The sequence below is a fragment of the Arvicanthis niloticus genome, chromosome 20 (genome assembly GCF_011762505.2).
Source record: "Arvicanthis niloticus isolate mArvNil1 chromosome 20, mArvNil1.pat.X, whole genome shotgun sequence".
In the NCBI taxonomy this organism is placed as follows: domain Eukaryota; kingdom Metazoa; phylum Chordata; class Mammalia; order Rodentia; family Muridae; genus Arvicanthis; species Arvicanthis niloticus.
Window position 1 is genome coordinate 40,053,528 of NC_047677.1, and position 22,120 is coordinate 40,075,647.

The 22,120-nt window shown below is 46.8% G+C and overlaps 1 protein-coding gene and 2 long non-coding RNA genes across 4 annotated transcripts in view; 1 reads left to right on the plus strand and 2 right to left on the minus strand.

Annotated features, from left to right (window-relative positions):
• The window catches only part of Ggt1 (gamma-glutamyltransferase 1), a 37,161-nt gene that overhangs the window by 14,521 nt on the left and 520 nt on the right, over window positions 1-22,120 (plus strand). The window contains exons 4-15 of one of the 2 annotated variants that reach the window (XM_034524533.2): window positions 3,417-3,562; window positions 4,062-4,226; window positions 6,337-6,467; window positions 6,625-6,711; window positions 9,422-9,614; window positions 9,951-10,108; window positions 10,997-11,146; window positions 11,601-11,737; window positions 21,007-21,194; window positions 21,444-21,571; window positions 21,675-21,787; window positions 21,884-21,997. In XM_034524533.2, the coding sequence (XP_034380424.1) occupies window positions 4,066-4,226; window positions 6,337-6,467; window positions 6,625-6,711; window positions 9,422-9,614; window positions 9,951-10,108; window positions 10,997-11,146; window positions 11,601-11,737; window positions 21,007-21,194; window positions 21,444-21,571; window positions 21,675-21,787; window positions 21,884-21,997 (1,560 nt within the window). In that variant the 5' untranslated portion in view covers window positions 3,417-3,562; window positions 4,062-4,065. Of the gene's footprint in view, window positions 1-1,596; window positions 3,563-4,061; window positions 4,227-6,336; window positions 6,468-6,624; window positions 6,712-9,421; window positions 9,615-9,950; window positions 10,109-10,996; window positions 11,147-11,600; window positions 11,738-21,006; window positions 21,195-21,443; window positions 21,572-21,674; window positions 21,998-22,120 lie in introns of those variants that run through there. The other variant, XM_076916540.1, reaches the window with a different exon arrangement.
• LOC143435184 (uncharacterized) lies at window positions 3,125-4,172 on the minus strand. Its single transcript, XR_013105246.1, has 2 exons — window positions 4,035-4,172; window positions 3,125-3,836 (listed from the first exon to the last, which is right to left on the minus strand). It is a non-coding gene; the product is annotated as an uncharacterized LOC143435184 (long non-coding RNA).
• Window positions 7,597-13,673, minus strand: LOC143435183 (uncharacterized). Its single transcript, XR_013105245.1, has 2 exons — window positions 13,313-13,673; window positions 7,597-7,893 (listed from the first exon to the last, which is right to left on the minus strand). It is a non-coding gene; the product is annotated as an uncharacterized LOC143435183 (long non-coding RNA).

The following is a 22,120-nucleotide window of genomic DNA, read 5'->3' on the forward strand; positions in this document are numbered from 1 at the left end:
TATGTTGTATATGGTGTGTGTGCAGTATGTGTGTACATGTGTGTAGTATATGTGTGGTGTATGGTTGTATGGTGTGTGTCTATGGGTATGTGTATGCGATGTGGTATGTGTTTGTGTATGCAGTACGTATGAGTGGTATGTGTGGTATGTGTGTTTGCAGTGTTTATGTGGTGTTATATGTGTGCGGTGTGTGTGTGCAGTGTGTGTGGTGTGTATGTGTATGCAGTGTGTGTGTGTGTGCAGTGTGTGCTATGTGTGTATAGTGTGTATGTAGTGTATGTGTGTATGCAGTGTGTGTGTGCAGTGTGTGTGTGCAGTATGTGTGTGTGGTGTGTGCAGGGGCGTGTTTAGAGGATAGCATTAGCAGCATGCCAGCACCCAGCCTCTCTAGGTTTATGAGGCTTAGCACTGCTGAGTATGGGGAGCTGCCACACTGTGTGCTGGAGTCAGGGAACTGCTCACTTTGGCTAGTGAGGACCCCTTGAGGCAGACCCACAGCTGCATCTACTTAATTTGGGGCAGGAGCCATGTAGCAGGATTGCCCTGCTGGATTATATGACTTTGGGCCAGGTCTGGCCTTCTCTGGGCCTTGTCTTTCTAGGCTGCTCCCTGTCACTGTCTGGGTCTGTGGGCTAATGTTCTTTGAATGGTGGTTGAACCGGTCTGGAAGCTGAGGCCCCCGGGCCCTGTTCCAGGAACATGCAGCTGTCATTGACCAACAGGGTACAATGAGGCCTCTTAGATCTGAGCCATGGTCTAGTGCCTGGGGCTACCCCTACTTCATTGCCTCAGGAACGTTTTTTGAGGACATTGTGTCTGTCTCCAAATTCACAGAGGGACTTCGCAGGGGCTGTCTGGAAGGGTTCACCGGTGGCCTCTGTCCCTTGGAGGAAACCAAATCTGGAAAGGGGGGGGGGGAGCCCCTTTCCCAGGCTCTTAGCACCTCCCACCTCTCCTGCTCAGAGCCCTCCTGGGGCTGCATGAACTTTAGTCACCTGGTGACAAGCCTAATCGCTGCGCCTCCTTGCTGCTGTGACGTCAGTGTTGACCATCCTCCCAGCCTAGCTGAACCTCTTGCAGAGGACTCCCTATCCCACACCCCACTCAGAAGCCTTCAGATGCCCTTCTAGGATGCTGGGCACCCCTTAGCTGACCTCTTGCCCCTCCCCTGGGATTAGGTAAGCACATGGGTCCTATACTGCTACCACCCCTTTCCCACTTCCACCCTGAGGGGATGCTCAGCCCCAGATCCTGATCCCAAGTTGAGGGGTGGGGGCACTAAGCCAGTCTGCCAGGGTGACAGGTATGACTCTGGCTGCTTCTGGGGGACAACCAGCTCTGTGGCCAGGACTTCCTTGGCAGACTTATATTCTCCCTCCCCATCCCAGAACTGTCCTCTGAGGAAAAGGGGTCTCTCTCCTGGATCCCCACTGCCTCCAGGGCCTTTGGGAAACCCACCAGAGTTCCAGAAAGGAAGGGCTCTGGGTTTGAGGACCAGTGCCTCAGTTTCCCTCCCAACACTGATTTGGGTGTAGCCAGGCTTCTGGCCCTGCAACACATTCTTTTAGTGAATCTTTGAGAGAACTTGGAGGTGGGGGGGTGGGGGGTGGGAAATGGTAGCCCTGGCTTTCAGCAGGGTGTCTTCCGCTTGGACTGAAACATCTGCTCACAGGAGACAGGGCCAGCCCTTTCTGTCCCAGAAGGAAGGGACAGGGGTCAGGGGTCAGGGCTGCCCACTTCCCAGGCTCTTGGGAAGAAGGAACCCCGCTGGGTGCTTTTTGGGGCTGTTAGGTGGACAGAGGGATGAATGGGTAGACAGGGAAAGATGAACTGTGTACCATGGGGGTCACAGATAGTTCACCTCAGTGTCCTGAGACCCCCCCCAAGACCACTTTTAGTTTACACCCCCAAACCTAAAAGTAACGAAGCCCAAGAAGCCCCAAACCAGCCAGAGCTGCATAAGACCATAGAGCTGCATAAGACAAGAGCAGTGGCCACGCCCATTTCCTATCCTCCCATAGATAGGAGTGTTCTGTATCAAGGATGAATGATTGTCACACATAGTGCTGTCCCTGGCCCCTACGAAACCCTCAGTGTGACTTTCTCACCAGAAATTCCAGACCCTGACTTAGGTCCACCCCAGGGCCCAGGGTACCTGTATCAGGTCTAAAGAAGGGTAAGAACTGTCCCTTGGACAACAAAGACAGGGCCTGGTAGCCACTGTGGATAGGAGGAACCCAGCAGCCTCCTGGGGACCAAACTGACCAGAGGAAGGACAGGAAGAAATGAGTCTGTGTCTTCAGGGCAGAGTCATACCTAGATTCAGGCAGGGAGAGCTACTAGGGTTGCTGATGGGAAGACAGGGTGGTGTCCCCTCTGCCCGGGGGTTTGGTTTCCTCCTCCGCCTGAAGAGTTGCAAATCTACTTTCCCACCTAAAATGAGGCAAACACCAAATCCTGTTACGCCACCCACCAACCCCACCCTCCGATCCCGGGAACAGGAATGTCAGCAATGCGCATGAGTGTTTTTCTAATGTGTTTTCCTTGAATGTTTGCATATGTGCCATCTGCATGCCTGGTGCTCACAGAGGCCAAAAGAGGGCATCACATCTCTTGGAACTGGAGAGTTGATGTGAACTGCTGTGTGGTTGCTGGGAATTGAACTCAGGACTTCTGGAAGAGCATCCAATGCTCTTAACTACTGAGCCATCTCTCTCCAGTCCCCTTCTTTTCTTTTCTTTTCTTTTCTTTTCTTTTCTTTTCTTTTCTTTTCTTTTCTTTTCTTTCCTTTCCTTTCCTTTTCCTTTTCCTTTTCCTTTTTCTTTCTTTCTCTTTCTTTCTTTCTTTCTTTCTTTCTTTCTTTCTTTCTTTCTTTCTTTTTTTGAGATGGAAATCTCACACTGTAGCACAGGCTAGCCCAGAACTCTCTAGGTAGCTTACACTAAGCTCAAATCCACGGCAATTCTTCTGCTTCAGCTTCCAGGGTGCTAGGGTTACATGTGTTAACTACTGTGCCCAGTTTTAGCATTTTACACATTCTCATCCAAGTTATTCAAAAACACCCCAGCAGGCAAGTGGGGACAGTGCCCTGCAAAGTCCCACAACAGGTGCATGCCAAGTCCAGTCTCAGGAAGGGCCTGGACCCTTGAACCCTTTTATTCAGTTCACAGGCTGCTCTTACTACCAAATCCTGGGTTTACACATGAATGCCCAGGGCCCCTCCCCGCACAGTTCTGTGACCCCTTCCCTGGACAGCTCTTAGGAGAAGTCATGCATACATGGAAGCGGCTGGCAGCCTCTTCGGCTCCAGAGTTCAATGGGAGACAGGAAATCAGCAAGAGTCAGAGAGAGCTCGTCACATCAGGCATTCCAGAAAAGTTCTGGGCCTGCTTCACGCTTAACTTTGTGATTTTCAGGAGTACCAGGAGGTAGCCTGCTCTAGCAGTTTCAGGGAAGATTGGCCGTGAGGTTCTGCAGAGTTTTGGGGGAGTTCCTGGTTATCCACACAGCTGTTTTTCAAGAGCCACCTCCCCAAGAAAGGTGTGGGGGCTCCCACTGGATGGTAAGTCTTGACCCGCACAGCTGGTCATGGGGTACCTTCTTGGAAGGCACGATAGATGTCCAACCCCAAGCTATTCTAAGGGTCCAAAGACAGGGCCAGGCTTTCTGCTAGAATCGAAAATTCAGAAGGAAAGTGTGAAGCCTATCCTCCCTGGAGTTTATCTCAGGACAATGGTGGCTTGGCTTCTTCTGTAAGCAGGTACCCAGGGCTTGTGGCGTCTGAAGGGTCTCCTTGGGAGGGTCTGCTGGGAATGAAGTCCACACAGGGATGAGCCCTGAAGATAAACAGGATTTGTAACACCGGAGCTCCAGAGCTTCTGGCAGAAGGAATGGCCTGGCCAAAGGTCTGGGGGCCAGACAGTTCACACATTTCTAGGAGGCTAAAAGGAGGCCCAGGACTGTGTCCCCAAGGCTTGACTTTAGACTGTGCCCAGTTGGGGGGATGGTCTCAAGTTCTCAAGGCTGGGCCTTACCCTACACTCTTTATCACTGGGCAACAGAGCCATGAAGAATCGGTTTCTGGTGCTGGGCCTGGTGGCTGTGGTTCTGGTATTTGTCATCATCGGCCTCTGCATCTGGCTACCCTACACCTCGGGGAAGCCCGACCATGTGTACTCCAGGGCGGCCGTGGCCACGGATGCCAAGCGCTGTTCAGAGATTGGACGGTAAGTGGGTTTGCTAGGGTAAGGGACCCTGGATGACTAGTGAGCTCCAGCATAACTCGGGTTTCTCATCTGTAAAGTGGGCATAAAGTGTGTCCAGTGAGCTGCCCATCCTTTCCCTGGATTCTCTTGCTAGCCTTTGTCTAGGGAAAAGGGACGGTGACCCTAGAGGTCCTCTTTTCAGCATGTCTCTCTGAAAATGCTGCTGTCCAATTTTGATTTTTGATGGTGTGTGTGTGTGTGTGTGTGTGTGTGTGTGTGTGTGTTTTATTTAAAAAGATTATGTGCTTTTTTTTTTTGCCTGAGGGTATGTTCGCTTGCATGCCTGGTACCCCCAGAGGCCAGAAGAGGGCACTGGATCCTCTGGATCTGGATTATAGACAATTGTGAGCCACAATGTGCTGGTACTGGGAATTGAACTAAGGGCCTCTGGAAGAGCAGTCAGCATTCTTATCCACGGAACCACTCTGCAGCCTCTGCCCCTGTTGGAATTTTATCTTACTATATGTAAAGTCAGTTCCCACTTAGAGACATAATCAGAAAAAAAAAGTGTTATTAATAAAAAGTAGCCTCTCCAGACAGTAGTGGCGCACACCTTTAATCCCAGCACTTGGGAGGCAGAGGCAGGCAGATTTCTGAGTTCTACACAGAGAAACCCTGTCTCAAAAAACCAAAAACAACAACCACAACAACAAAAAAGTAGCCTCCCCCTTTATTTTTCAATGAAATGTATATTTATCTGCTTGGAAAAGAAAAAAACTATGTCTTTAAGAACAAAAACTTTGGGCTGGAGAGATGGCTCAGTGGTTAAGAGAACTGACTGCTCTTCCAGAGGTCCTGAGTTCAAATCCCAGCAACCACATGATGGCTTACAACCATCTGTAATGGGACCCGATGCCCTCTTCTGGTGTGTCTGAAAATAGCAACCGTGTACTCTTAAACACAGTGTACTCATATACATAAAATAAATAAATCTTTAAAAAAAAAAAAAAAAAAAGAACAAAAACTTTGCCGGGCGGTGGTGGCACACGCCTTTAATCCCAGCACTTGGGAGGCAGAGGCAGGCAGATTTCTGAGTTCGAGGCCAGCCTGGTCTACAGAGTGAGTTCCAAGACAGCCAGGGCTACACAGAGAAACCCTGTCTCAAAAAACAAAAACAACAACAAAAAGAACAAAAACTTTGCAAGGCATAGGGGCACAGGCTTTAATCCCAATGTTCAGGAGGCAGAGGCCAGTGGATATCTGTAAGTTTGAGGCCATCCTGGTCTACATAGTAAGTTCCAGAGTTATGTAGTGAGAGTCTGTCAAAAGAAAGAAAGAAAGAAAGAAAGAAAGAAAGAAAGAAAGAAAGAAAGAAAGAAAGAAAGAAAGAAAGTAAGTCAGAAAGCAAGATTTGGAGCTAGAGAGATGGTTCAGTGACTCAGACTGTGCGCTGCTCTTTCAAAGAACCAGAGTCCAGTTCCCCACATCCGTGTCAGGCAGCTCAGGAGTGTCTGAAACTCCAGTCCAAGGGATCTGATGCTCATCTCTGATCCCCATGGGTACCTGCACTTATACACACACACACACACACACACACACACACACACACACACACTACTTAAAAAAACAAAACAAGAGCTGGAGAGATGGCTCAGCGGCCAAGAGCACTGATTGTTCTTCCAGAGGTCCTGAGTTAATTCCCAGCAACCACATGGTGGCTCACAATCATCTGTAATGGGATCTGATGCCCTCTTCTGGTGTGTCTGAAGTCAGCTACAGTGTACTCGTATAAATAAAAATAAATACATTTTAAAAAAACCAAAAAAACGTCACCTGTAACCTCAGCTCTAGGGGGTAAGACCCCATCTCAATAAACTAAACAGGTGAACGAGCCAGGAAACAAAAAACCCAACCCAGCCGAGCATGGAAGCTCGTATCTCTCATCTCAACACTCAGGAGGCTGAGATTTGAGGCCAGCTTGGGCTACATAGTAAGCACGAGATTCTGCTCAAAGCAGAAACACCTGGCATAGGGTCTCTCTTCTGTCTTCTTTGGGGCAGGGTGGCCAGGGTGCGTGGCAGGGTAGTCCTGAGAGTCCTCAGGCTCTTGCCTTCCTTTGTGCTGCCTGTAGGGATATTCTACAGGAAGGTGGCTCTGTGGTGGATGCGGCCATCGCAAGCCTGCTGTGTATGGGACTCATGAATGCCCACAGCATGGGCATCGGGGGCGGCCTGTTCTTCACCATCTACAACAGCACCACACGTGAGTGCCCATGGTCAGGCAGGCAGGGGAGTGGCTCGGGCTATTCCTCTCCATCAGAGTGAGTTGGTCTAGAGCTGTATAGCTGGGTTGTCTCCTGGGCTCCCTTGACAGGAGGGGTTGGGGATAACCTGGCCTGCCAACATGTTTCTTTTTATAGGGAAAGCTGAGGTTATCAATGCCCGTGAGGTGGCTCCCAGGTTGGCCAATACCAGCATGTACAACAACTCTAAGGATTCTGAAGAAGGTAAGCCATTATTGATCAGCATTCACAGGGGAGTGTGTACCTGTTTGAGGACAGCTCTGGGGACAACCCATGATACTCTCCCGTAACGTATGGTTAAATCGCCATCATGAGGGGAAGGGTAGGTTCTTTTTTGTCTCTTAGCCCTGCATTGAGCCACCTTGTGTGTGCACCTGGAGGAAATAATCACGGACCCTCGGCATCCTCAAGCACCTGGGTTTGATTCCTGGCACACACATGATGACTTGCAACCACCTGTAACCCCTGTCCAGAGGAATCTGATGTCCTTGTCTGACTTTCTTGGGTACTTCATGCATACAGTACATACATGCACATGCAGGCCAAGTACTCCTACACATAAAATAAATAGGTAAATCTTTTTATATGAGTCCACTGTAGCTGACTTCAGACCCACCAGAAGAGGGCATCGGATCCCATTGCAGATGGTTGCGAGCCACATTGTGGCTGCTGGGAATTGAACTCAGGACCTCTTGGAAGAGCAAGCAGTCAGTGCTCTTAAACCGCTGAGCCATCTCTCCAGCCCAAGTAAATCTTTTTAAAAGACTAATTTGCTTCTCTATTGAACACATGCAGACCTTTTCCCTTATCAAACTCCCTAAACAGTTCACTCGGCTGCCAGTTACATAGCCTTTACAAGGAATTAACTAATGCGAGCCATCACCAAACAATTAAATACACAGGAGTGTGCTTCATATCTGGGATGTGGGCATCCATGCATTTCGGTATTCTTGGGGGTTTCTAAATGCTGAGAGATGACTTCCTTAGTGTAACAGATCACACTTCCCAAGGGTCACTGGGACTGTCTCCTTGCCCAAGTAAGTGATTTTTGCTAAGGAGGCTCTTGGATCCTCCCTGGACCCCTGGAGCTAGAGAAAAGATGCCATGTTTATTCCTGTCCTACAGGTGGGTTGGTAAAACCCAGGGAGGTCATGCAGGCCAGGTGAAATTATACAACCCCACAGTTAGTACACACTAAAGCCAGGACCGAAGTAGCTTTCGGTTGTGCAAACAGATAGCTGAACATGGAGCAGGCGGCCGTTATGGTTGTTCTACAGTTGGCAAGGTGGTCAGGATCTGGCCTTAGGTGTCATTCAGCCTAGGTGGGTAGTGGGGCTTGCTGGGTAATCCAGTGTAGGAATCTGTTTCTGATGAACTCATTAGCTCCTGAAAGATATGAACGGCGGGAAAAGTAAGACATACTAGGTCAGATGGGGAAACTGAAGCACACAGAGAAAACAAAGCTAGTACTGGGACTCAGGTCAGGAGACAGGAAGGAGGAAAGAGCCTGTCTTAGATTTCACTACTATTGCTGTGTCACCATTACCAAAAGCAGCTTGGGGAGGAAAGGGTCTATTCCACTCACAGTTCCACATAGCGGCCCATCATCAACAGCAGTGAGGACAGGCGCTCAGAGCAGGAACCTGGAGGCAGGAGCTGAGGCAGAGGTCATGGAGGGATGCTGCTTACTGGCTCAGCCTGCTTTCTTATACAGAACCCAGGGCCACCAGCCCAGGGATGGCCCCGCCCACAATGGGATGGGCTCACCCCATATCAGGCAATAAAGAAATTACCCTACAGGCTTGCTTACAGTCGGATCTTTTTTCTCGGTTGAGGCTCCGTCCTCCCTGATGACTCTAGCCTGTGTCAGGTTGACATAAAGCCTACCAGTAAGTACATGGCTCTCTCGCCACAGAGCTGGCTCATCTTGCTGCTGACCTTGCTTTTGTATAGTCTGGTGGAGCCCAGGAATTGTGTGGAACAAGAATGACTGAGGGTAGCTGGGACCCGTGGGCTGAGAGTTGAGAGGCGTGAGGTGGTTCAGCTTTCCAAAAGTCTTGTGGACAGCCATAGTCCTGACACAGGATTTCACAAATGGAGGTACTCAGAGGACTTGTCCAATCATCTGGGGCAGCAAACTCCAGCACACAGCCTCCCGTTCCCCGTTCTGTACCCTGAAAGAAGTATCTGCTCAACACTTATGGAGATAAGCTATTTAAGATTTATTTATTTATATGTGTGTGAGTACACTGTCTTCAGACACGCCAGAAGAGGGCATCACAATCCCATTACAGATGGTTGTGAGCCACCATGTGGTTGCTGGGAATTGAACTCAGGACCTCTGAAAGAGCAGTCAGTGCTCTTAACCGCTGAGCCATCTCTCCAGCCCCTCAGCTATGATCTTAAACTTATCTTTTCCTGGGCTGGGGATGAAGCTCAGTGGTGAAGCACTTGTCTAATACCCGGGAGGTCCTGACTTTAATTCCTATCACTACCCTAGCAACAAGTCCCTTCCCTTCCAGACTATTTTAGCTCCAGCCATTAAATAGATTGGAGAAATGTTGCTGCTTTTTTTTTTTTTTTTTTTCCCAATGTGATGCTAGAAACAAACCAGACAAGCACACGATCACAGAGTAACCATGTGGCAATTCTTTCCCTGTTTTCCTTTTTAGGTAGGGTCTTGTTAATCTACGGAGCTGCCCTTCAACTCCTTCCGTAGCCCAGCCAGCCCTTAAACCTGAAGGTCTTACTGCCTCAGCTTTCCAGTAGCAGGGATTAGAGGCCCCAGTGACCATACACAGCCACTAGCTAACCTTCCACCACCCCACCCCACCCCCTAGCACCCCCACTCCCACTCCCCAGTCCTCCTACACCCCTCTGTCTTTCTTTCAAACTCTTCTCATCCGGTTCTTAGGTGGCCTTTCGGTGGCAGTTCCCGGTGAAATCCGTGGTTATGAGCTGGCACACCGAAGACATGGCCGGCTACCCTGGGCTCGCCTCTTCCAACCCAGCATCCAGCTGGCTCGCCATGGCTTCCCTGTGGGCAAGGGCTTGGCAATCGCCCTGAACAAAACACGGGACACCATTGAGAAGACACCTGCCTTGTGGTAGGCGGCCTCATGTCTAAGTGGTCCATCCTGGGAAGGGCTGTTGGAGATGTACTCCACTCTCGGGAACCTGCCACCCAGTGGGGTTGAGCGGTTGTTAAACCCTTCTCACTGTGTGTGCAGACACAGTCAGAACTTGGTTTAGAGGCCCCAGTGAACATTATGGACTGAGCAAGATGGGACACTAGAAACCCCAAGCAAGAGGACAACCCACCTAGGGACAGGTTCTACCTGTGCTTGACCTCTGCACCCTGAGGACAAAAGGGTGAAGGGTGGGTGTGAGGTATAATTGGTTTTCCATACCCCACTGCCTTACATGAGTCCTCTCTGCCCCAGCGAGGTGTTCTGCCGGCAAGGGAAGGTGCTTCAGGAAGGAGAGACAGTGACCATGCCAAAGCTGGCCGATACCTTGCAGATACTGGCCCAGGAGGGCGCCAAGGCCTTCTACAACGGGAGCCTCACAGCTCAGATTGTGAGAGACATTCAGGAGGCTGGTGAGTGGGCTTGAGTGAGGACCTCCACGGGAGGAGGAGCCCTGAGTGACTCTGAGGTGTGCTCCCTGCCTAGGGTCTGCCTCTGGGTCCTCAGGGAGCACTTGGCAGTGGGAAAGGTCAGCATGGATTCATTTGGACTCTTAGCTCCTGGTTCACACCAGGCTGAGCGGCACAGGAAATCCCTCGGAGTGTGGATAGAGGTACAGGCAGCCCTTGGGGGCTGAGGAAGAACTAGAGACCACGGATCTGGAGGGATGGCCGACAAGAAATGAGCCGCAAGGGCAATGGCCATCAGGCAGAGAGAAGACAGCTTGGGATAAGCAGAAGAGGGAAGTTTTGACTCACTGGGAGGCACCGTACTCTTGCCCCGTTTCCAGAAGTAGGAGAATCAGCACATTGACTTTTTACGGCTGTGAATCCTACTTAGAACCAGTTCCTCGGAGAATTAGGAGACTTCTCCCATCCACCCAGGCATCAGTGGGGACAGGGTTAGTAAGAGAAAGATGGAGGTGGGTATTCCATACTTGGGAAAGACCCTTGTGCCACAGAGATGGAAGATTAGCCAGGAGGCTGTTGTTTGAGTTTGACGTAAGTGGTAAGCGCCGTTAGTACCTAGGGGCCCCAGTGATGGTCATGGCTATTGGTTTGATAGCCCAGTGGGCCCTTCTGATGGTACAGACCATCTCTTCACCATGGTTCAGACCCGTCCTTCTCTTCAGTGGACCAAACTCCTTAAACAGCCCTGTCCCCATAGTGTACCCTTGACAGTAATTCTTGGTTACACCCCGTACCGTGCCCAATGGTAAACCCAGTCCCACGTGATACAGCCCTGTCCCCAACCATTCTACAAGAGCATCGCACAGCCACTGAGCTGCTGTCCCACGGCAGGGGGCATCATGACGGTTGAGGACCTGAACAACTACCGTGCGGAGCTGATTGAACATCCAATGAGCGTCAGCCTCGGGGACGCGACCCTGTACGTGCCCAGTGCGCCACTCAGCGGGCCCGTGCTGGCTCTCATCTTGAACATCCTCAAAGGTGAGCTGTCTCTCTCTAGCCCTGCCGAGGAGCAGGGACATAGACCCAGTGGGATGTCCACCCTGCCTCATGGTTTGTAGCCTCCTGGAGGCAGCGTTGAGTGCCAGGGTTCCTCACAAGGAGTGAGAAGGGTAGGGGGTGATGCTTAGTAGTTAGAGGAGGAAAAATGGTCAGTAAGAGTCTGGGAGTTCAGGGCAAGAGTCTTGTCCAGAGTGTGCTTCTGGCTGGTCTAAGTGATCTTCCAGAAGCCCACAGACCTTGGGACCCTCAAGCTGCTCCTCTCGGATCCATGTTGGCATGCCCTATGTCTTAACTACGCCTTTCTCACATAGCCACTCCTGTTGGTTGTTACATATTTCTTTTCCTATAGCAGAGGGTGGGGAACATGGCTCAGGGATGTGGTTACCCCCTTGAACCCCAGTTGGCTACCAATATGTGCTTGGATACCACTTAGGATATAACTTTTCACCGAAGAGCGTGGCAACCCCAGAACAGAAGGCGCTGACCTATCACCGTATTGTGGAGGCCTTTCGGTTTGCCTATGCCAAGAGGACCATGCTCGGTGACCCAAAGTTTGTCGATGTGTCTCAGGTAAGGGGGTACCCCAAAGCGGGTGGGAGACCTACCAAAGGGGTGCTGGGTGAGCTCTGAAAACCACCCACCCTACCGGTTTCATTTGTGTTTTCTGAACGGAGTCTGATTTCAGGGTAGACTCATTACCATGTACCCTGATCTCTTGTTGGTGGGGCTCATAGTGTTGGGGAAACTGAGGAAAGCAGACATAACAATGGATAATTGGTGTCTTGTTATCCCGCTTCCAAGTCCAACACCTCTGCAACCCAGCTCCTAGCTCAGATCCTTTGCACGTGCTTGGGCCTTTGACCTGGAAGATTCTGGAATGCTCAGTGTACAAGGGAGGAATGGGTGGACAGGTTGTATCTCTCCGGAATGATGAGGGGTATGAAAGAGATTAAGACCAGGTAGGCACAGAGCCCTACTCTGTATCCAAAATGGCTTCAAATTCAAGACAACCACGTCACCTGAGCCTCCTAGTGCTAGGGTTACAGGCAAGAGCCACCAAGCCTACCCTCAAGTTCTTTCAGTTTGCAAAAATGTATCCAGAGAAAACCCAACCTAGAACATCAGTGCACACCTGCTTGCTTTCCCTGGCGTGCCTTCTGGATTGTGAACGTTTTTTTTTTGTTTTTTGTTTTTTTTTTTTGCTACAAGTCTCTCCTTTCTTTTTAGCCTCTGAGTAAGAAGCCAATGCCACAGTCCAGGGCACATTCCAGAGAGCAAGGGTGTCACACACATTGCATGAGAAAACCAAAATCAGGGCCACAAGACTCATTATCTGCAAGAGGTGGAACTCCCACCTCAGGGTCTTTGTATCTTTTCGGTTTAACGTTAATCAAAGCATACCCTACCCTTTTGCCATGATGCCTCTTATGGTAGACCATTTGGTTGCTGCGATAAAACCCAATTGGAACAGGTTTCTGAGGCTGCAGTAAAACAGATAGACCATCATGGAAGAAAGATATAGTGGAGCAAAGGTGACCGGGAGGCAGAAGACACAGAAAGGGACCAGGGTCATGATCCATCTTTCAGAAGCACATCCCCAGTGACTAACTCATCTTCCCCAACAAAGGCCTTCCAGATGTCCATCACTTTCCAGTAGTTCGTAGGCATTTCCAATCCAAGCCACACATATCAACCCGGGCATTTGGGAGACTGAGGCACAAGTCACGGCCAGCCTTCAACACATACGAAGACCCACCCTTTCACCTTATCTCAAAAAAATCTATCAATAAATCAAACCATTGATTAGGTCAGAGCCATCAGAGCCAATCTTCTCAGAAAGTACAAAGTACAGACACATACAGAGGTGAGGGTTTTACCAATCACCTGGGAGTCTTCCAATGCAATCAGGTTGGCAGTCAGATTAACTAACCACCACACTGCTCCGCTCCCTTAACCTGCAGAAGACCCTCTGCTGTTTCTAAAGCCAGTTGTCTCCAAGCATGGTCTGCAGCCCTGTTCTGCTTTTATTTGAGCAGATCCAGGCTGCATGCCTTCGCTTAAACTGGGTAGTTCACACACCAGGCATTGCTGAAACGAGACACTGTCTTTGCTAGGCTCCAGTATAATAAAGGACACTTAGCCCACCTTGTTCTTTGAGGCCATATAATTCTTTCTTCTTCTTCTTCTTCTTCTTCTTCTTCTTCTTCTTCTTCTTCTTCTTCTTCTTCTTCTTCTTCTTCTTCTTCTTCTTCTTTAAAAAAAAAAAAAAAGAAGAAGAAGACAGGGTTTCACTATGTAGCTCCAGCTTATCTGAAATTCACTTCTTAGACCAGGCTGGTCCTGAATTCACAGAAACCTTTCTGTCTCTTCTTTTTGAGTGCTAGGATTAAAAGTACATGTCACCAAGCCCCCCCCCCCATGGGTGGGGGTGGGACATAAGATTTATTTAATGCCAAGGAGAATTTGGCAGGGTCTAGAGAGAAAAGAGAAGATCTGAGACTGCTCAGAAAGAGCAGTGCGGACTGGTTTAGGGTTTGGTGGAAGTGGAACAGGGGATCTTGCACTGTGAGGAAGGGTGAAGGGAATCTTGTTAATGTATAACTTAAACAGAGGTGACAGAGAGGTCACAGTTAGCTAAGATGGACCCCATTATACCAGTAACCCAAAAGTTCCAGAGTCTGGCAGCCCAGGTGTAGCCGCCAGCAGCTACGGGAACCGGGTTCACCTGAGAGGAAGGCTGGGAATGAAAGGGGAATGGAGGGCAAGAGAAGCACGGGGCCAAGACAATGTATTCTGATCAAGGCCCAAAGTTTAATATTTTGTTTTCACATATAAAGGGGGAAGCCCCACCCCCAGAGTCTCTTCTTGTTTCTGCCCAGAGTCTGAGTGAGGGGATAGCAGCCCAGAGGGGTCAAGGCAAGCTCAGCAGGCGGTCCATTCTTCTGGCTCCTGTAGCAGACTGCAGGGTGCCAAGGCTGGCAATGCAATGCCTCCCAGGTCCTACTGTTGTTTGGTCTATTGTGGTAAACAGATCAAAGGCCTGCTCAAGGCTGTGGGGGAGTGCACAGTCCCCCCCTTAATTTTTTAAGATGGTAGTGCCAATATCTGGATGGGGCACAAAATTTCATCCTGTCTAAGGTCTCAAATGGCCGGGCGACCGTGCCTGGCTTAGGTTGGCGTTTATATTACTCCTATATTACCCATCTTTGAGGAAAACATACATAGCATATTGATGTATGCCTCTGTCTTAGGTTTATAGGAGCTCAAAACACTCTTACCCGTCATTGACTAACCGGCCATCATTGGCAAACTCTTTAGACCAAGACCACATTCAGACCAAAGGACCTGTGGGCATGCACTAGATACAATTCTTCACAGTGATGTGTAACTGTGAGGATGAATAGCTGAGCTTGCTGAGATCAATCCTGTATGAGGGCAATCAATCTGCTTAAAATACAAGGTTCAAAGGTTAAAAGCAACATGATTATCCAAGCAATGGAGAAAATAAGGTTGAGAGCGAAAATGTTCCAGTATCTAATCCAACTGCTAATTAGCAGGGATCAGATACAAGTCTAGCCACCAGATATATAGTGGGTGGCTTTAAGTAATGATAAAAAAACACTCTCCAGTAAGAGTGGAGATTATATGCCAAGTTAAATCAGCTAGTTGATAAAGATTTTGAGCCATCTTCATCATTAGAATCATAATTATTAGGCTCAAGATCTGTGTCCACTTGACAGACTGGTCTTTCAGGCAGCCATCAGGCTCCATTCTCTTTTTCTGAAAAAATGTAGACTGACCCACGACCCCAAATTAAAACAGGATAGGGATCATACCAAGTATTAGTTAAGGGGTCTCTCCATATGACTCTGGCAAATAAGCTAGAAGTGACCAGATGCCAGTGGCGATCTGCTGCTGACTGACCTTTAGCATCAGTTTGCAGAAGATTTAAAACAAATAAGACAAATGGTAGGTGTGCTTTTGGTGACCTTGGGGGGTATAATTCCCTCTCTCTAGTTTAAAAAAGCCAATTTTTTAGAGTTTCTTGTAAAACTAGGGAAGAAGCACCATTAGCTGCTTTTCCCATACTCAGAGTTATGAAGACATTATTTTAAAGTTTCATAATCTCTCTTTCACAATTTCTTGTCCTTGAGGATAATAAGGAAATTTCAGTAATATTAAATTGTCAACAAAACATCTCAAATGTTTGACTGTAGTCAAATAATTGTAATAGCCAGTTCCATTACCTATTTTAGTCTGATGTGGAATACCAAGCACAGGAAAATAATATAGGCAATAATTAATTATATTTTTAATTGCTTCTCTTGTTAAAGTAGTTGCAACTAGAAAGCCTAAAAGGTGTCAAGTCACATGTACATATTTTAATTTTTTAAAATAAAAAATGAGTAACATCTATTTGCCAAAATTGATTACATATAAGTCTTCAAGGCTTAACACCATTATGAAAAAAAATGAAGATATTGAGAACAAGTTTTTGCAATTTAACTTACACACTTTCTAGAAATGTCAAATTGTTGTCTCAAGCTATTAATATTTTGATGTTGTAAAGAATAAGATTGTATGGCCAATTATTTTTGAAAGGCCTATAATCTGCCTAGTATACAAATTTGCTCTGGCATTGTCCTGGGGTTCAGGCAATCCAATGAGCTTTTAAATGTCTTATAAAGTTAAGAAACAGTACATGTTTCTTAAAGTAAGTTTTATTTTTATAAATAACTATAAAATTTGAGAATTAGCAATATCTAAAAAAAGGAACAATTTTAAACAATTATAAATCATCAGCCATATACTGGCTATGAGTATATAAATTGAAAGCTTGATTTTTTAGCATTTCAAACAGTGGCTACAACACATAATTTAATTATTTGTGTTGAAGCAGGGGAAACTAAAGAAAATAAACATGTGATCTAATTATATATACTGCCTTTTCAATAGATGAGGCATTTGTAAATACAGTAAATACAGTAAACATCTTTTCTATGGGCTGCATGTATAGTAAATTTTAGGAAATATAAAAGCATGCATAGAGAAAAACTGTAACAACTTGTCTTTTGGATAATAATCATCAAATTTGCCTAAAAAGTTTGACATGTAATAGGCCAAATATTATTATTTTTCAATAACCAATTTAATTGCTATTTGGAATAAGGAATAAACCTTTTATCCAAAATGCTTTTAGGATTCTATCTTATAATCTTGTATTAACACAATAATTTTATAATAGGATGTTCAAACTTTACTTGTAGATAAAGAAGGAGGAATCTACATTAATGGTTTCTTTTGCCAAAGGGCTGCTGTGGCCATATGAGTAGTAATAACACAAACAGCCAACAATTTTTCATAGTCTATATAATTTATCTGTTGATAACTAACAGCTTACTCTACTTTCAGCAAAGCTCTCTCTCCTTTATTAGTTAATTGTCAAGGGAAATTAGGACTTGCAGCCCCTTGAGAATATCAAACAGAGGTTCAAATCCTCCTATGGTAAGCTTAAGATGAGGTTTTAGCCAATTAATAATCCCTTAACTTTTGAAAATCATTAAACGCAAATCAAATTAAAAGCAAACCATTTCCTTTTTGAATATACACCTACAAGCCAGAAGAGGGCACTAGATCTTACCACAAATGGTTGTGAGCCACCATGTGGTTGCTGGGAATTCAACTCATATTTTTAGTTATGAGTTTAGCTTTTAACGGCTGACCCATCTCTCTAACCCCAACTATCTATTTTTATTAGAATTTTATTTATTTATTTTCTGTGCCACAATCTGCTTAGGATATAACTGAGGTCTCAAATATTGAAAAGATACTTCCTTTGAATCTTTTATGGAGCAACAAGTACTCCAAAATTTTAAAACTTGCTATATTGAAGCAAAGGCTTGCAGAAAAACCTCCTTCAGAGAGATCAGCTAATAAAGTATCACACAATGAATAATATACACTAAAAGATTCAAACTCTTAATTTCTAGTATCAAAGCAACAACAATTTTTTTTCATATAATATAAAGCAATTAACCATTTTTTGAAGCAAACCTTTCTAATGATATCACTTCATGGGCTCTCAAAAATTATGGGCTAATTTATTGAATGCAAACCTCCTACCTTTACCAGAAATGTAAAGGAATGGTATAAAAACAATCTTCTAGATCTATAATAATTCTATATGTATTTACTGGAATGGCAGCTGGAGTAGGCAAGTTAGGCTATAATGGCCCATTAGTTTCATAAATCTTAAGTTTGAACTTTGTTTTGGATTAATTCAATAACCAATCTTTTTTAGCTGAGTGAGAGTATCAGATAAAAGCCAAGCTGAAGGCAACCTTGTCCTCTAATAATTGTTATGTAACTTAAGATTAGGTCTCTTGCTAGTAATAGATTGAATCCAATATACATTAGAGGAACCAAAGCTATCTCATTCTCATTTTTAACAAATTTGGAAGGAAGCAGATGCAAAGACACCAAAACAGTTGAATAATTCTTTTGCCAGCAGGTACAGTTATAACATCATGGAGGGAAGCAGGCATAATTTTAATTTCTCCAGCATAATCATTATAACTCTTGGCCTACAGACTGTTGTGAATGTCTTTGGGTCTTAGATTTACCCCTCCTCCCCTGCAAGAAACAAATTCTGGAAAACTCAAATGTAAATGTTTTAAATCTCGGCCTGTTTTCTGAGGTCTGACCCGAAGACTAGGCCTGTACTGCGCTGCAAGGTTTTTTTTAAACTTTAATTTAACTCTACAAGCTGTATCTTTTTTTCTCTATAAACATGGGCAAATCAAAAAATCCCAAACTCACGATTGAACTGCCAACTATAGCAAATGGAATATTGGCAGTTTAACTATATATTTATGCTTCATTTGCAACATTAGAGTATTACCATAATTTTGAGAAACAAAACCAATTTTTAATGATGTAAGCAATCTATTTTCTCTAAAATCAACACCAAGTAGATTACCTTTATGTTACAAAGTTTTGCTGCCAATTCTTATATATGAATGCATGATAGTGCATTTTAATATCTCACTAAAGAGACATTGTTTTTAAATCTTATCTTTGTACATCTGGTCTCTGAATGACTCCAACCCTGAGTTACCAATCTTAAGTCAACTTTTTGTTACCAAGGTTGTAAATTTTTTAATCATACCTAATAACTGGTAGGCCAATAATCTATAACCAAGACATGCAGAACATATTTATATCTTTAAAACCAATCAGAAACAAAAATGAAGTGACAACACATCTTATATATTTAGACCAAACAAAATTTCTTGCTTTTTCTAGCTATAATTTCAAGAGAGAAGCACCTTGTCACAGAGATTTTTCTAGGACAAACAACTCTTAGCTTCCTTATAGACTCTAAAAAACTGCTGGTCCCTTTATAAGCAGCTTATACCGACAATCAACTTTTAGAAAGGCTTTTCCAGCTCAGCTTGACTCTTAGCTACAGGTGTTAAGAAAACTTACCAGCCTCTGCTCCACATATTAAGACTGCCTTTAAAACCAAGTTAAACTAGACCAAGGGTTGGATCAAGCAATTTTAACGATCTTTTGAACATCAAACAGAACACCATAAAACATAGAACACTGATCATTCAGACAATGAAACAAAAAACAGACAATTGACACACGTGGACATTGGTGCGCCAAGGACAAACAATAAACAAAGAAGGCAGAATTATGGATACTAGTCAGCGCTCTGCCCTCTTCAGTTTTCCAATTCTTTCTAACCCTGCTCCTCTTGCCTGAGGCAGCTCTTGGGCTGCGGGCGGATGCTGATTAATATTCTCCTATCCCCAAATCACTGTCACCTCCTAGATGAGCTTGCGTCGGGTCAATGCTCACTCAATCTAGACCCGTATCCCACTGAAACACACTTCCTGCAAACACAGCCATAACTTAGCTAGCATCAGTGCTGTTCATTGTTCACTAAGTGCTCCAGATACTCTGCTTTTTCTTCCATTTTTGGTGGAGCTCCACCAAGACAGTGTTCCTCAGCTGGTCTTCTGTTCTCAGGCCCCACGTTAGGCGCCAATCTGTAACTGCTAGCAGCTACGGGAACCGGGTTCACCTGAGAGGAAGGCTGGGAATGAAAGGAGAATGGAGGGCAAGAGAAGCATGGGGCCAAGACAATGTATTCTGATCAAGGCCCAAAGTCTAATATTTTGCTTTCACATATAAAGGGGGAAGCCCCACCCCCAGAGTCTCTTCTCATTTCAGCCCAGAGGCTGGGTGAGGGGATAGCAGCCCAGAGGGGTCAAGGCAAGCTCAGCAGGCGGTCCATTCTTCTGGCTCCTGTAGCAGACTGCAGGACACCAAGGCTGGCAATGCAATGCCTCCCAGGTCCTACTGTTGTTTGGTCTATTGTGGTAAACAGATCGCAGGCCTGCTCAAGGCTGTGGGGGAAGGGCACATCCAGGGTTTGTACATTTTCACTGGGCAGGGGAGCAAGAATGGTACCTGCCATCATAGAACCTGAAAATCTGGGGAGTACCTTAGATTCAGAGACTCACAGGCTGGTGGGGTGTCTGCCTGGCCCTGTAGCTTCCAGGGTTCCAGAATCAGCCAGTGGGTGGAGTTAGACAGAGCTTCAGGGTGACTAGAACTGATTATAGTTAGGATTTAACCCTATACTTTTATTCCTAGAGTCTGGATATCTGGGGAGCCTGCTACAGCTTTACAGATAGATTCTGAACAGGGAGGGGATTGATCAATAGATCAATAGATGCATGGCTAGGAAGACAGGGATAGTCTCCTGCAGGTGAACAGTCTGTTTGGCCATTAGCCTAAACATGACAGGTCCCAGGGTCCCTTCTTTCTGGCTGTGTCCCCATTTCTTCTTCCTCCCCATCTTTTCTTGCCCATAGCTTTCAGCAGCCATCATGCGCCTATGCTGTGTTTGCATCTTTGCCTTGCCTGTAAATTTCACATATAAACTTGTGTTCATGAGCCCACACACCCAAGCAGAGCTCTTCAGTGTGTTGTGGGTGTGTGTCCCCAAAGCAAGCAAGTCCTTGGCTGCCTCAACATCTGTTCCTTCTTTAATATTTACTTTTCCAGTGAATGAGAACTCTAGGCCAAAAACATCAAGGGCACCGTCTTTTTCTCCCACCCACAGTGACGTCCTCACATCCGTCACATGGTTGTCTACAGTCTTCTCTGGGACCCCCAGAAGAAACCTATGAAAACGTTTCCCGCCCTGCTTACTCCTCTACCCCCAAGCCTGTGTGGCTCATAGCAAAAAGCCAAAGTCGAGTTTTACAGACTTCACATCATGGATGCGTGGTACCCAGCATCCTCTCCCTTCATCCTGTTCATTCTCCATTATCCAGGGCCTTTGCACTTACCCCTCAGGTTTCATTCAGGGCTCTTTAGGTACCATCTCCACTAGAATACTCTCTGCTTCTCCTTTTCCATTCCTGTCACCTGGCCTCTCATTTCCAGTACTTTCCCTGCCCGCTGGTGTTCTCTCTGTGTCACGCAGATCAAGACCCGCGTGTCTCTTCCCTGCTGATTCCTCGGCTCTGAGCGTGTGGCACAAGTTCCATAAATAATTACACAAATCATGTAGGAACATGGCAAGGGTCTAAGGGCTTGAGGGACAGACAGACAGACGCAAGCTGGAGGTTAGAGATCTTGTCAGGCCGGATTTAGGAGGTGCTGTCCCTGGTCCTGGGGAGGTCCTGGTTTACCATAGAGGTAAGTTGTCAGATCCAAGGCTGGAGCTTCTTAAGACCAGCTGGGACAGCCCTGTTGTATTCCCTCCCCTCCCCCTCCTCCCTCCTAACCTCCTCAGGCCAGCTCTGGGGTCTCGGCAGGTGATCCGCAACATGAGTTCTGAGGTCTATGCTACCCACCTCCGAGCCCGAATCACCGATGAAACCACTCATCCAGCTGCCTACTACGAGCCTGAATTCTACCTTTCGGATGATGGGGGCACTGCTCACCTGTCTGTGGTCTCGGAGGATGGCAGTGCTGTGGCCGCCACCAGTACCATTAACCTCTAGTAGGTGCTGTGCAGCTGCTGGGCAATGCGGGGACCGGAGCTGTGGGTTGGGTGCTATCTTCATTTTCTATAAGGGCCTCCCTGTTTCATGTTGGGAAACAGGAAACAGAGGCCCCACCTTAGTAGCTGCCCAGCATGGGGGTGGATGGGGTGGGGCTCCTAGTGAGTGCTCTTGGCCTGAGGTGGGTGGGGACCAGGTGGGGAATGGCTGGGTTGTGTATATTGTTATCTGAGCTGTCTTATTTTCAGCTTTGGCTCCAAGGTCCTTTCTCGAGTCAGTGGCATCCTGTTTAATGATGAGATGGATGACTTCAGCTCACCCAACTTCAACAACCAGTTCGGGGTAGCCCCGTCACCAGCCAACTTCATCATGCCAGGTGCAGGCTGGGAATCCTGGAATGCAGGACATGAGTTGGGAGGGGACTGGTACCCTAACCAGGCAGCTGACCAGCATCCCTGTCTCCTATGGGTCATACATAGGTAAGCAGCCCCTTTCATCCATGTGTCCCTCAATCATCGTGGATAAGGACGGCAAGGTTCGGATGGTGGTCGGAGCCTCAGGCGGTACCCAGATCACCACATCCGTCGCACTGGTATGTGCCTTTTGTCTGACCTTTCCTGCCCCCATCACTCCCTGCCCTTGCTCCTGGGCTATGCTGATATCTTGCTATCCTATCCTATTCCTCCAGGCCATCATCAACAGCCTGTGGTTTGGATATGATGTGAAGAGAGCCGTGGAGGAGCCCCGGCTGCACAACCAGCTTTTGCCCAATACCACAACGGTAGAGAAAGACATTGATCAGGTAGGCTGGGAGGTGAGGAAACAGAATCATGGTGTGGGATGAGAGGACACCCTAGAGGCTGGCATCTTCTGAATCACTACAGAGCAAATAGTGACAAATGACCCGTGGCCAAGGCATAGGGTC